This window comes from Priapulus caudatus, unplaced genomic scaffold (genome assembly GCF_000485595.1).
Source record: "Priapulus caudatus unplaced genomic scaffold, Priapulus_caudatus-5.0.1 Scaffold6, whole genome shotgun sequence".
NCBI classification, from domain to species: domain Eukaryota; kingdom Metazoa; phylum Priapulida; class Priapulimorpha; order Priapulimorphida; family Priapulidae; genus Priapulus; species Priapulus caudatus.
In genome coordinates, this window is record NW_014577067.1 from 809567 (window position 1) to 824554 (window position 14988).

General features: G+C 47.4%; 1 protein-coding gene across 1 annotated transcript in view; it reads right to left on the reverse strand.

The window, feature by feature from the left end:
- Positions 1 to 3447: 3447 nt before the first annotated feature.
- Positions 3448 to 14988, reverse strand: part of LOC106805140 — a 21193-nt gene continuing 9652 nt past the window's right edge. Inside the window, exons 6-10 of the mRNA XM_014806631.1 lie at positions 14588 to 14681; positions 6836 to 7029; positions 5281 to 5493; positions 4057 to 4186; positions 3448 to 3573 (exon numbers count right to left, since the gene is read on the reverse strand). Coding sequence (XP_014662117.1) covers positions 3474 to 3573; positions 4057 to 4186; positions 5281 to 5493; positions 6836 to 7029; positions 14588 to 14681 — 731 coding nt within the window. The 3' untranslated portion in view covers positions 3448 to 3473. The remainder of the gene's footprint in view (positions 3574 to 4056; positions 4187 to 5280; positions 5494 to 6835; positions 7030 to 14587; positions 14682 to 14988) is intronic.

Here is a 14988-nt window from a genome sequence, read left to right on the forward strand (position 1 = left end):
GTGTGTGTGTGTGTGTGTTGTGTGTGTGTCGTGTGTGTGTGTCGTGTCGTGTCGTGTGTGTGTGTGTGTGTGTGTGTGTGTGTGTGTGTGTGTGTGTGTGTGTGTGTGTGTGTGTGTATGTGTGTGTGTGTGTGTGTAGAAACAACGGGATGATTTAAATAAGAGGTATAACTTTACTTAGGCAAGCTAAACGACCATCCGTGCCGTTTTCTATTTTCGTATAAATAAAGTTACATCAGTTAATTAAGTCATTCTTCTGTTGACTTAACGTTGGAAAGAAACCAGTTGGATAACCTCCTTAGTATCTGAACATCTCGTAGCAGACACGCAGCTTCAACAATATGCATCACCAACAACGCAATATCTTAATTTACAAGTGCACACAAACGAATACGAAGATCAACAAACGGATAAGCAATTCCGAAGAATCGTCTATTAGCCTTATCGAAAACCACTGTAGGACAAAATACGGTCAACTATCCGAGTTTCTAACTTTGCGCATTCGCATTGGGAAATGCAATCTCGCATCTAAGCTAATAAACAGTCAAACGATCGACTCCCCGGATGTTAATTTTTTAATATTGTCTCTGAAATGCAAGAGAAAGTCATGGAAACTCATTCCCGTCACAATGCGTTGACGTTTCCCAGACATTTGCAGGCTCCGAGTGAAGCAACAAACAGACAAGGATTCTGAATGCCCGCACAATATAGAGATACTGACTGTCGGTACTATATAAGGATATTCACCGTTCGGCGGCACCATATAAGGATTTACCGTCGGTACCATATAAGGATTGACCGCTGGTACCAGATTAGCATACGCCATGACCGTTGACACCAGATTGAAAACGGAATTGCATAAATTTCTTAACATCACTAGCTATACTTTAGATTCTGTATAAATATTTGATAACACATTTTATAAGCCACTGGCCGACACGAATGCATTTCTGACCGCACGTGGTCACTGAAACTCAAGATTTACTCAGTTACGGCTCCTCTCTGACGTTTAGCAAAATATTTACAAAACACATGCATAGAAAATAAATCGTATTTTTACACACGCTCACACACTCCGTCCGTTTTCTTGAAAAGATAATGAACCAAAGTAAGGTACGGTGCGTTGACCTTTTCAAAATGATTTCTCGATAATCAATATAAAATATAATAACGAAAGCTCCGTAAATTTCATTTCATCATCAAAACGAGACGTAACGGAAATGGAAAAATGCGACTTTCTGACTCTACTTTCAGGGCTGTAGCTAGCAGGGGGAGGGGCAAGGGGGCATGCGCAGGTGCCCCCCAAAGAAAATGTAGATACATTACATGATCAATAGCGGTGACCTTCCCAGAACAAACCACGCAAGTGGCTTTGCCCCCAGGCCAAATTAGTTAGATACGCTTCTGACATCACGACACATATTTAATGGCAGCTGTGCCTCAGACAACAATCGGTTTGCATCGCTATAAATCCACAACACGCTACACGTAAATAAATGCCCTAGGTACCTATTGGTTCAATAATGATTCAAGAGTACGCATATCTTAAGCAAACGAACCTGTCGATATCCACACCCCTAGCTGTACACTGAAAGCAGTTCCGATGGTAACATTGTCGTTACTGCAGGATGACATTCAACAAAGGATAAACGAGCGCTACAGGAGAATCGCGAACGAGAGTTTGGTAACCGCCTCGTCATCGGTTCGCTGTGATATCCTAAATCTGAATTCTAGAGCACCGTTGAACATACATGTAATAAATATTCAGTAAGAATGTATGAATGGACAGTCAATTGATATCATGCACGCGCACACACGCACACTAAGAACAGTGTTAAACAACGGCAATATATCATATCCTTAGATGCATAATACACACAGGCATACCGAACACGCACGCACCAAGCACGCACACACGCATGTTCACTAAATACCAAAACACATACTATGACATCGGGAATAGTATAAAGATTTTTCTTTATATGTGAATACATCTAACCGTGTTAATGGACCGTGTTTCATACCGCTAGTGCCACCTGGTGACGAATCAATGTAATTTTTACGAAGAGATTTGAGAGAGGTTCGTTATCCCCTAGATATTTTGGATATTTCTTTAACGAATCTGCAACCGTCAATAAAAACCTCATTTCCACATATCTATGAATGCAAATGGGATGCGACTTCATAACTTCCCTGGGCTACACATCATCTCAACTGCTAGGAAGGCGAGAACACGTACATGCGGCAAACAATTATGGTTATCGTAACTCACACTCAGACACACGGCAAAGAGTATTCTGTACGAATAAGTAAAATAGTAAGAAAACACCTCACGTGTATGACGACGACTATAGTACATATAAGACACAGTTAGACATTGAAATAGCCTACGACGTGTGAAGTTTTACAGACCATGTATGCGTGTTTCCTTTCATAGAGATTCTATGACAAACAAAGGCATCTAAACAACAGGGTCACAGTTATATGATCTCACGCCGATATGATTGAATGAATCTGTGTACAACAGAGGCGGCTAAACAATTGGTCACAATTCTACGAGCTCACGTTGATAGTGAGGTTATTAGTGAAGAAGTGAAGTGAACACGATCGGCAGTGATGAATCTCTTTCTTTCTCTCTCTCTAAATGTCGATCATTTAAGGAACTCGAGTTGTGTGTAGCAGTAAACCATTACGCTGTCTTTAGACGCGTCGCGTCGCAAATAAATGTCGCTAAGAGACCGAATTAACCCTATCCGTCTGAGCGAGATACCTATGCCGTCAGTGGATATCGTTTCTAGGTCAGGAATGCCACACCGGCATGATAACACGTGTTTTTCACTCGTACCCGCTCCAAAGTGTCGCTTCACGGCACTTCGTTGCTGAGCAATGTCTTTTAGACCGTTCTGTCACGACAACATTTGGTTCTATAGCTGCATTTACCTAGTTTCTGCCTGTCAATGACTCCAGGCGGATGGGTCAATTTATGGCTAAGTCTGCGGGAATTCCACAAAGAGACGGTGAAATGGAATTGCCGTGTATATAGGACAATATAAAAAGCGTTTCATTTTGTTTCGATAGTCAGAGACGGTTTCCCCTATACTCGTGAATCAGCTTATAGCATCAGAGAGGCGACAACTAGGTGTGGCCGATATAAATAAATGGTAGTGAAAATGTAGTGCGGGTTTCAGCCATATTTGCGGCAGACAAAGACACGCCAAATGCTTGCTTCACTACTTCTCTAAGGCCACAAAAGCCTGATCTAGTCGCTTTCCTGTCGCTCGCTGCGTGAACCTCGCGTGATGAATTTTTGTTTCGCAGCTACGACGCGCTGCGCACACGCGAGAGCAAACGTCAATAGGTGGCGTGACAGTAGTCTTTCTCTAAGCGGCCATCTCTCCGGTTGTCGTGATGACCGCGACCTACTGAAGCAGCAAGCGGCGTGCGGCGTAGAAGGTTGGTCGAGTGAAATCCTTCTACAATTTGTCAAGTTCGGAGTCGGATCCAACGGCGTCGTCCAGCTGCTGAGGCTTAACGATCTCTTCATCATCTCTCGTTTGATTCTTCTTCTTTGGTCTGCGGGGCGAAAGAGACGGAAGAACAGCGGCATGACTTTCACGTGACTATTGTGATCTATCGAAAAATATTCTCATTGGTTCCCATGTTCGGCCACCCGACGTATAGCGAGCGGCATCGTTTGTAACATGTTATACGCATGTTATTCTTTATTGAGCGTTGCCACGGAAGATGTTGGTGGCATTAATAACTTCTCATTTAACCATCACCATCACCTTCACTAATATTATATAATAATAATAATAATAATAATAACTACAATAAAAACAAGAAGAATAACGATGTCACAGCAGTGTTTCCTATATGCATGGCAAGATTTTACAAACGGACACCGAGCGCAGATTTTTTTACAAAAGAAAAATACTACCAAAAAGTTACGTTATACAGAGGCATACAAATACTATGAAAAAAATACTAAAGAAATACAAAAATTACACCAAAATAACACACTGAAAAAACATTATAATGAAGAAATGTACGAACTTTCCACAGCCGCCACGGCAGGCGACACAGTAGATGAAGCATCCAAATGGAAACACGACTAGAATGGCCAACGCCGCGACGTAGACAGGCATCATCGGAGAGTGAAAGATGTAGTCGCTCATGTACTGCGCTGTGATGCGAAGAGCAAAACGTACGACGCGGTCATTATTCAACCTCTGCGCACATTTAACGCGCGTGTCAACACAACAGCCGATAGAACAAAGGGTGAAAGGAAAAAAAAATTTTAATTAACGTGAAATTCGGAGAATGAGTCATCGAGTGCGGGTAATCGTGCGCGACGGTCTGACGCAGATGCTTAAGGGCCTAGCAAACACGATAAATACAGGGCCATAGCTAGCATTGGGGGGGGGGCTAAGGGGAAGCTACCCCCTCGAGAAATTAAATGCAGGGCCGTGGCTAGCGTTGGGGGGGGGAGGCAAAGGGAAGTTATCCCCTAGAGAAATGTAGATACATTATACATGGTCAATGGCGGTTGCCTTCCCAGAACACAATCCACACGTGGCTTCGCCACCCCCAAGGCAAAATAGGTTAGCTACGCTCCTGGAGTGTTGAAGCATCTCTGCGCGCTCACTCTAATAACACACAACTAACTCTCACAAATAATAAACTAACTAATTGCTAGCTAATAAAATTTCATAGCACTCTAGTTTAATGACACATTCGAATGAATATATACGCTACGTCAGCATGGCGTAAAACACGTGTTCCCTATCAGGAATCGAACGAATAGCAATACTAAAAATAATAATAGCAGGAGTAGATCATAAACAGAAGATGTTACTCCTGATAACAGTACTTAAAATAATATGCGGTACATTTACCCTACGTCAGTATGCGTGAAACCCGTGTTCACTATCAAGAATCGAACTAATGTTAAGTGAAAGCTCCACAACGTACAATAAATTATGCCCTTGTAATTAATTATTACTTTAACTACAACCAGTGGTAGTAGTAATAATAAATATTACAATTAAATAACAAATATTGTTGTTATTATCATTACTATCCGGAGTCTAATTTTTTGTTAATCAGCCTACTCCTGCGATTATTTATTATTATTATCGGTATTATGTTATGGTTCGATAGAATAATTTCATTATTGACATTAATTACAACCAGATCAGGAAATATTTTGCGAAATGCTAATTATACGGTAATTAGGGATTTCTTCTGTCGTGCATGTTGTGAGTCAACAGTACGTACGCGTGTGGGCGAACTTCCAGCGCAAACTAAATCCGCGTATGCCGTCCCATGGCTCCGGATGTGCCAGGCCAGCCACCGGATACGACACGAACCGGACCGACATCACCGCCGAGTCCGTGAGTCCGGCGTTGATGTCCGAAGCGGATCCGGATGTGATCCAGGCGGCGCGCAGGACGCCCGGGCAGGAATTGTTGCTGTACAGGCACGTGTAATCTAGGAATCGGAAAACACGTGATCGCATTAGAACGCACTGATAGGCGTGTTTTTGGGGGGCGATCAAACGATCCAGAACACGAATTATTTACGCTGCTGGCAAGCTGGATTCGAAAGAGATTCAATTACGCAGCACGTTAATTAGTCAATCAGCCATCGCTGTTAGTTATGAACTGTTAAGTTTTTTCCTCAGATAAGTCTAGATCAAGTGTCACATATCAGACGGACCCGTCTCAAGGAAAGAGGCTCATCGTCTCACGTGCGATCGATCGAATCATATGCGTTAATACACAAGATGTTTGATTAAATCGAAGGCAAGGCTGCAATTTACAGCTGAATAATTTTGGGACCGAAAGATCTACTGGCATTAGTCTGGAAATGGCTAATACTTTATTATCAGGCTCTAATACTGAGATTTTAGATTCCACTATATCATAAAATAACTATATAATAACATGAGTTTGATTAAATTAAGTCACTTTAGGAATAAGTGATTGCATTTGCTTTTGTCCACTTAACTAATTTATTTCACAACCGTTTCTGCCGACCCAGTCCTCGCTCCGCCTAGCAAATCTACGGATTCAGAACACTTAAAACTAGGTTACATATCGATATTTTGCATAGAGTTACGATTATGAAGTCCTGCCTTCATTTTGCTCTCTATCGGTTCGATCGCAACCCGCAATTATACAGAATGCGTGCTAGGGCGCATAAACGATTCTCGCTGTACATGCAAATAGCTGAAGGGTAGTAATGGCACATATTCGTGGAAGAAGCTAATGGAAGGTTTAAACCCCATTTAATGTCATTTCGGTGTTTCATGCCTCAGAATGCGAGCGAATGGATGGGCTTTTACCGTGGTTGGCTGATGCATACGAAACTATGCATACGAAACTATGTCTGCTGCTGTAAATAATGTTTTTTATTTGTTTTCAGCATAAAAGTGAGTATAATAAATACAGAAATTATTTCAGAATTTCTACCCGATAAGGGTGCTTCGTAGATGATGATTACAGAACTCGACCCAACTCATCATTTTACTCAACTAACAAACGCTCGTAATTGCATTTTCTAACGTAATGACATGATATGAAACCCAGCGATTTATTCCGATCTTGCTAATAAACAAGCAACACTAGCAATGGTTTGAAAATTTTAATATTATACATTGGAAATAATACTTTTCGCAACCACGACTGAATAAGAACTACATCCACATGTATGCTTGCGGCACGGCTAATATTCAGTGGCGCCCTCTTGCGCTGATATTACCCACCAAATGCCTCGTGTCTCACGCGTAGAAATAATATACTGGTGTCTCTTTATATTTCGATGGTCTCACCTCTAATCTCGAGACGCGAACCGCTGAACTCCGTGGGAAAGCTGGTGGTGATCTTTACTATCTTCATGAGACGTGTGCTGGTGACGCCTAGTCCAGCCGCGGAGAAGTCAACCACCCACCGACAGTCACGATAGGCCGGATACTCCAACGGAAAATCGTCCGACGATATGTCACCATCGTACTCGTAGTCCAAACTGAGAACGGGTCGGGTGGTATGCATGAGCATCGGCAAGAACGTTTATGTATATATATATATATTATAATATAATATTATATTATATTATATATATATATATTTGTATTATGTAGATAATTAAAGAACAAGACATTCACTTTTAGCCTGTTACTCGAGGTTCACGCTTACAGCGATCATAGCAGACCAGACTTTAATGAGAACTAATCTATTCATTAATCTTTCTTATTGGATTTATTCTTCGATTAAATCTGTCTGATGATGCGTAAGCGTGACTCGACAAGTAAAGACAGCTAAAAGTGATGTCTTGTCCTTTAATTTATCTAACCGACTACACATTTATTACGCCTCTGCAACTTAAATGCATTCGAGCCCTCTAACGCACAGCATAGACTCAGCATCCAGACTTTAATATATATATATATACTGATACTGGCTACACATTGTTCATGCGTGTTTGCGTTACTAAGCGTGGTTAATGCAGGAGGTATTAGACTTAGCATGCCGTCAACGGTAAAACAGTGCGAGAATAAATGTACCGTAGCAATGCGTTTGGCCAACGACAATCATAAACGAACGACAATATTGGGCGTTGGCAATGTAGATAATGACAAATGGCTATGACACTGCCAATTGAAAATAGCCAATGACAATGACAATGCCATGAGACACTGACAATACCCAATTAGCATGACAATGACAATATCGGACGATATGAAAGTATAAACAACGTAAAATGAATTGACGCGCGATGTGTACAAACCACTGGATGACAATCACATCACGCCACCGATTCAATCATCCGTATTACCGCGCTTGAATGACGTTGAATTACGTTGCGGAGCAAGTCACGATGCCACCGGCCGTAAACAACGCCCCGTGAACGCCGCGTGACAACCAACGCAAAATAATGAAGCGCAACGATCACCGCGCTGACGCTTGACGGCCGAAGGTCGTGCTCGCCGCAGCGTGTGATGAACGTTCGTAAAGCGTTTTAGTAGGCGCCCTCGGATAACAATCGGCCGTAATTGCAGCTGCTGTCGGTAGGATGCCTGTCGCCATCTTCATTGTGCCGCAGAATTCATCCAACACGACACGGCAGCCATCACGCGGGCCAGGCCCTAGCAGCATCACACTCGCTACAGCATCACACGCCGCCTAGACAAGCACTAGCAAGCTCACACGCCACCGCCGCCTAGCTAAAGCAGTATCACACGCCGCCTTTAGCAGCATCACCACGCCGCCCTACAGCACACACGCCGCCTAGCAGCATCACAACGCCGGCCCTAAACAGCATCACCGAAGGAACCGGCACGCCCGCCTACTAGATATCACACGCTGCCTAGCAGCATCAACACGCCGCTAGGCAGCATCACAACAGACGCGCCTACAGCATCACACGCCGCCTAGCAGCATCACACCGGGGCCGCTAGGGAGCATTCACTGACGCTGCTAGCTAGGCAGCATCACCACGCTCGCTCTAGCAGCATCACACGCCGCCTAGCAGTATCCAACAGCAGCTGCCTAGCAAGCATCACAGCGCGCGCTAGCATTATCACACGCTGCTAGCAGCAATCACATTGCACCCGCCTACAGCATCACCACGCTCGCCTAGCAGCATCACAATCGGGTCAGCCTAAAGCAGTATCACACAGAGGCGCGCGCCGCTAGTAGCATCACACAAAGGGACGAGTGGGAATAGCCGCTAGCTAGCACACACACCCGCCTACAGTATCACACGGACCGCCTAGCAGCATCACACGCCGCCTAGCGCCTCACACCAATGCCCTAGCTAGCAGCATCAACACACGCCGCCTTAGCAGCATCACACGCCGGCCTAGCTACAGTACCACACCCGCCTAGCATATCACACCTGGCCAGCAGCATCACAGCGCCGCCTACAGTATCACACGTATCCGCTAGGCCAGCATCACACGCTGCTAGCAGCATCACACGCCGGCCTAGCTAGCAGCCATCACCGCCGCCTAGCAGCATCACACCACGCCTAGCTAAGCAGTAATCACCGCCGCTAGCAGTATCACACTGCTCAGCCAGCAATCAACAGCCCGCCTAGCAGTATCACACCGATCCGCCTAGCAGTCATCACACGGCTCGGCCGCCAGCAAAGTATCAACACGCCGGACCTAGCAGCATCACACCGCGCGCCTAGCAGCATCACACGCAGAGCCGCCTACAGTATCACACGGAGCCCGGCCGCCTAGCAGGCATCACACGCCGCCTAGCAGTAATCACACGGCCGCCTAGCAGCATCACAACGTGAGATCCGCCTAGCAGGCAATCACGATCCCGCCTAGGCAGCATCACACGCTGCTAGCCAGCATCACACGCTGCCTAGCTAGCAGCATCACACGCCGCCTAGCAGCATCACACGCCGCCTAGCAGCATCACACGCCGCCTAGCAGTACCATCACACGGCCGCCTAGCGGCATCACACCCCGCCTACAGCATCACACGCCGCCTAGCCAGTATCACACGCCGCCAGCGCATCAACAGCCGGCCCTACAGCATCAACACGACGGAGGGCCGGCCTAGGCCAGGCATCACAACGCCGCCAGGAGCATCAACGAGCCGCCTAGCAGCATCACACGCCGCCATAGCTAGCAGTATCACACGCCGCCTAGCACATCATCACGCCGCCTAGCAGCATCAGCACGGCTGCCTTAGGCAGGCAAGCATCACACGCCGCTAGCAGCATCAACAACCGCCGCCTAGCTAGCAGTATCAACAACGCCGCCTAGCAGCATCACACTCCGCCTAGGCAGCATCAGCACGCTGCCTAGCAGCAGCATCACACGCGCCTAGCAGCATCACAAACCGCGCCTGCAAGCATCACACGCCGCCTAGCAGTATCACACGCCGCCTAGCAACATCACACCCGCCTAAGCAGCTATCACACGCCGCCTAGCAGTATCAGCACGCCGCCTAGCAGCATCACACGCCGCCCTTAGCAAGCATCACAACGCCGCCTCAGCAGCATCACACGCCGCCTAGCAGCATACGATGCCCGCCTAAGCAGCAATCACACGCCGCCTAGAAGTTCGCAGTCATCACGATCAAGCCGGCCTAGCAGCATCACTACGCGCTAGCGATATCACCACGCCGCCGTGAGCAAGCCTCACACAGCCGACTAGCAGCAGTCAACAGCTGTCCTAGCTGGAGGCAGCATCACACGCCGCCTAGCAAGCATCACACGCAGCGCCCTACTAGCACATCACGCTTGGACAGCAGTAGGCACACGCCGCCTAGCCGCATCACACCGGCCGCCTAGCAGCATCACACGCCGCTCTACAGCATGCCAACACGAGCCGCCTAAGCAGCATCACACGCCGCCTAGCAGGTCATCACGACGTATCTGCCTAGCTGACAGCATCACACAACGATGCCATTAGCTCGCAGTACACACGCCGCTAGCAAGTGATCACAACGCCGGCGTAGCAGTCACACGAACTGCCTAGCTAGCAGGCATCACAGCCGTGCCTACAGGCAATCACACGCGCGCCTAGCTAGCAGCATCACACGATGCTCTAGCTAGCAGTATCACACGCACGCCTAGCAGTATCAAGCAACGCGCGCTAGGACAGCAGGTCAACAACGATGCCTAGCTAGCAGCATCACATCGCCGCCTAGCAGCAATCACACGAATGCATAAGCTAGGGCAGCAATCACACGCGCGCCTAGCAGCATCACACGCCCCAGGCACGAAGCCGCCTAGCTAGCAGCATCACACGGAGACGCCGCCTAGCACATCACACGTGCCGCCTAGCAGCATACGAGCGCCGCCTAGCAGCAACTAAATCTACGCCGCTAGCAGCGATCACACGGGGTCGAGGTAGTCCGCCTAGCAGCATCACACGCCGCCTAGCAGTATCACACGCTGCCTAGCAGCATCACATCGCAAGCTAGCAGCATCACACGCCGCCTAAGCTAGCAGCATGCACACGGCCGGCTAGCAGATCACAACGCTGCTAGCAGCATAACACCCGCCTAGCAGCATCAGCGACGATGCCTAGCTACACATCAACACGGCGTACACATCCGCTAAGCAGCATCAACACGCCGGCCTAGCAGCATCACAGCTTGACCGCCTAGCACATCACAACGCTGCCTAGCAAGCATCACACGGGCGCCATTCTAGAAGGGCATCACAGCGCCGCCGTAGCTACAGCAATCACAACGATGCCTTAACTAGCCAGTATCAGCACGGTTACCGCCTAGCAGATCACACGCCGCCTAGCAGCATCACACGATGCCTACTAGGCAGCATCAGCACGCTGCAATAGGCAGTAATCACAACGCCGCCATACAAGCGACAGACCCGCCATAGCAGCATCACACCGCCGCCTAGCAGCATTACACCGCTAGCAGCAATCAGCAACGCTGCCTAGCAGCATCATCACGCCGCTAGGTAGCAGCAATCACAGCGCCGGCCTAGCAGCATCACACGGCACCGCCTAGGCAGCATCAACGACCGCAGCCTAGCTAGCAGCATCACACGCCGCATAGCAGTATCACACGCGCGCCTAGCAGCATCACACGTCACGCGCGCTAAGCAGTATCAACACCGGGACGGACCGCCTACAGCATAACACGCCGCCTAGCAGCATCACACGCCGCCTAGCTAGCAGCATCACACGCCGCCTAGCAGCATCACCACGCTTGCCGCTAGCTAAGAGCATCACACCCGCCTAGCAGCATGCACATCGATGCCCTAGCTAGCACGCATCACACGACCGCCTAGCAGCATTCACACGATGCCTAGCAGCATCCACACCCGCCTAGCAGTATCACACGCCGCCTACAGCATCAAAACGCTGCCTAGCATAGCATCAACACGCGCGCCATAGCATATCACACGCCGCTAGCAGCAATCACAGCCGCGTGCCTAAGCAGCATCACACAGTCCGCTAGCAGTATCACACGCGCGCCTAGCTAGCAGCATCACACGCGCGCCTAGCAGCATCACACCACACCGCCGCTACAGGCAATCATCACGCCGCCTAGCTAGCAGCATCACACCCGCTAGCAAGTATCACACGCTGCGTAGCAGCATCAACCTGCTAGCTAGAAGCATCACACGCTGCCAGGCGCATCACCATATCGCAAGCTACTACAGATCTACACGCCGCCTAGCTACAGCATCACACAGATAGCCGCTACAGTATCACACGCCAGCCTAGCTAGCAGCATCACACCCGCCTAGCTAGCAGCATCACACGGACCGCCTAGCAGCATCAACTCCGGCCAGGCGCAATCACAAAGCCGCCTTAGCAGCCATGCCAGACGTGCCTATATGGCACATCACACGCCGCCTAGCAGGCATCACCTAACGCGCCCTAGCTAGGCAGCATCACATCTCGCCTAGCAGTTCCAACGCTGTCCCTAGCATGCATGCAAAAGCTCTTGTCGCCGTTGCTAGGCTAGGCAGCATCAACACGCTGCCTAGCAGCATCCCACCAGCCTGCGTAGCAGCATCAACACGCGCCTAGCTAGCAGCATCACACGCCGCTATGCAGTATCACACGCATCCCTAGCTACAGCATCACACCCGCCTAGCTAGCAGGCATCACACGCCGCTAGCGCATCACCGGCCCCGCCTAGCAGCATCACACGCCGTCTAGCAGCATCACACGCCGCCTAGCAGCATCACACGCCGCCTAGCAGCATCACACGCCGCCTAGCAGCATCACACGCTGCCTATAGCAGCATCACACGCCGCCTAGCAGCATCCCCTCCCGGTCCCACGCCATCCGCGTGCAGCATGGCTTCACTCTCGCGCCGACAAGCCGCTGTTTGTTCCGCGTCCGCAATATTTTTTCTACGTCGCGCACGTGTCGATGTGACTGTACGACGAGGTGATCTAAATAATGGCGAACGAACAGCCGGCTGGCGTCGAGGGTTTCCGTGCTGTATTAGCGGCATGGTGCGTGGTGATTTGGCTAGTTCTACTCGCTAGAAGTTTTTGAGGAATCGTATGTACTGGAGTTATCGAATTATTCCTGTCAGCAGCGAGCGTTTTATTTCTCTTTAGTGAGATACGCACGTTCGGGTAATTCGATAATTCAATAATTATTTTTAACAAATGTTCGCGTTCTTTCAGGTACGCGGGTATTTTTCAAAACTGGCTTTTCTGTTTGTTGTTGTTTTTTGAACAATCTGAGCTCTCAAGTTCAATACATTACGCAAATATATATATATAACGACATCAAACAAGAAAATCGCGATATCCTCTATATTCTGTTAAGATGTTGAAATTTAGGGCCTGGTTGGCTGCATAACACTAGCACCACGTTGCGTTTACATGAAATTTGTAGGACTTCAACGTGAAATCTGTAAGCGAAAATATTGCGTCGCTTTCTTGCATCTTACCATGTCATTAAAACGTAATAAGACAACAGTCATCCGTTCAATCTATTGTTGCATTTAGTCGAGAGCTGAGCTAAGCTAAGTAATGCTAAGTCTAGCTTAGCTACATAATAGTAATAGCCTAGCAAGTAGTTTAGACAACAAGAAAGTGTAACAAGAAGTCAATTCATAAACAATTACAGGAGAGCAGAATTTAAATTATGTTAACAGATTAATTTTCCAGCTCTTACATCAGAATATCTCGACTGCGTGCATTCAACGATCATTTGTTTGCAAAGTTCCTACATACAGCAAAAAAAATAAAGAAAAATGAGTTGACAACGAACATTCAACAAAAGGTTCACTCGTATTTTAATCTTCGCAAAACATTGGGGCCCTGCATGTGCCTAGGTAGGCCTATATGTTGACGCAGTATGTTTCCATAAAAACATTGTGGACGGGTATCCAAATATGGCATAATAAATATATGCACAGTACAATAATCATGCACATACATTAATTGGCACGTCCATGTCTATGTTGTATGTGTATGTATTTGACATATTCATGTCCCTTACGAAACCGCCAGTGCTCGTGCATACATACAGGTTCTCGCAATAAATGATTTCACTGATTAAGCCATCATTAATCACCAAGGACGGGATCTAGGCAAACCTGCCGTTTTTCCTGCGAAGCTAATAAGGCATGGCAGGCTTTTGTTGCCATGGCAACAATGCAATCACGAGGTTGATTATGACACGTTACGACGGAATAATGAACAAATAAACTCATTTAGAATGAGGCGACTCTCACGTGAATAGGCAACGTTGCTAAGCTGACGCAGAAAATTTTGCTCGCGCGGTATCCCGAGCTCCGGTAATGTACTCGATGACGCTGCTCACGTCACATCTTGCGAGAAAATCTCACTCGCACGAACATCTTTGACTACCTAATTCGACCATTATTCGTTCGTGAACGGTTACCACCCCGAGCAGCCGCCTATTTGAGCTTTTTCTGATCCACGGGAAAACAATTTTCATCAGACAACAAACGTTCACTGAGAAGAGCTGCATCAATCAGGATTACGCATGTAAGATTATTTATGAACCTGGGCTGGATAAATATTAAATCATTACTGAATGAGTTCGGCCCCTTTCATGTATTATAATGACAGAGATGTGCGCACATCTACCTACCTTTTAGAGTACTGGCTAATCACTCTGCCGCTGAGTAGATCGTAGCAGATATGGTGCAGAGATCCACCTTCCTGTGTTACAAACGATGTTTCCTCTGGAATAAATGAGTAATATTGTATGTGCCGACTTATAGTTATTGCCGACCTATTTATTGCCCGCAATCTATAAGCTTGACGTCTGCTTTTGCAGCGAATGTTTGTTGATAGAGGTAATATATATATATATATACTATTATACTCAAATACATGATCGACTGGATGTTTATTTAAAGTTGTTACCATAGTCAATCTACCATAGTTATTCATGATTACTAATATACCCTGGTCATCCATAATTATTATTACTGTACATAGAAAAACTGATAGGGTAATGCACCGTATTGTATCGTATCGTATCGTATC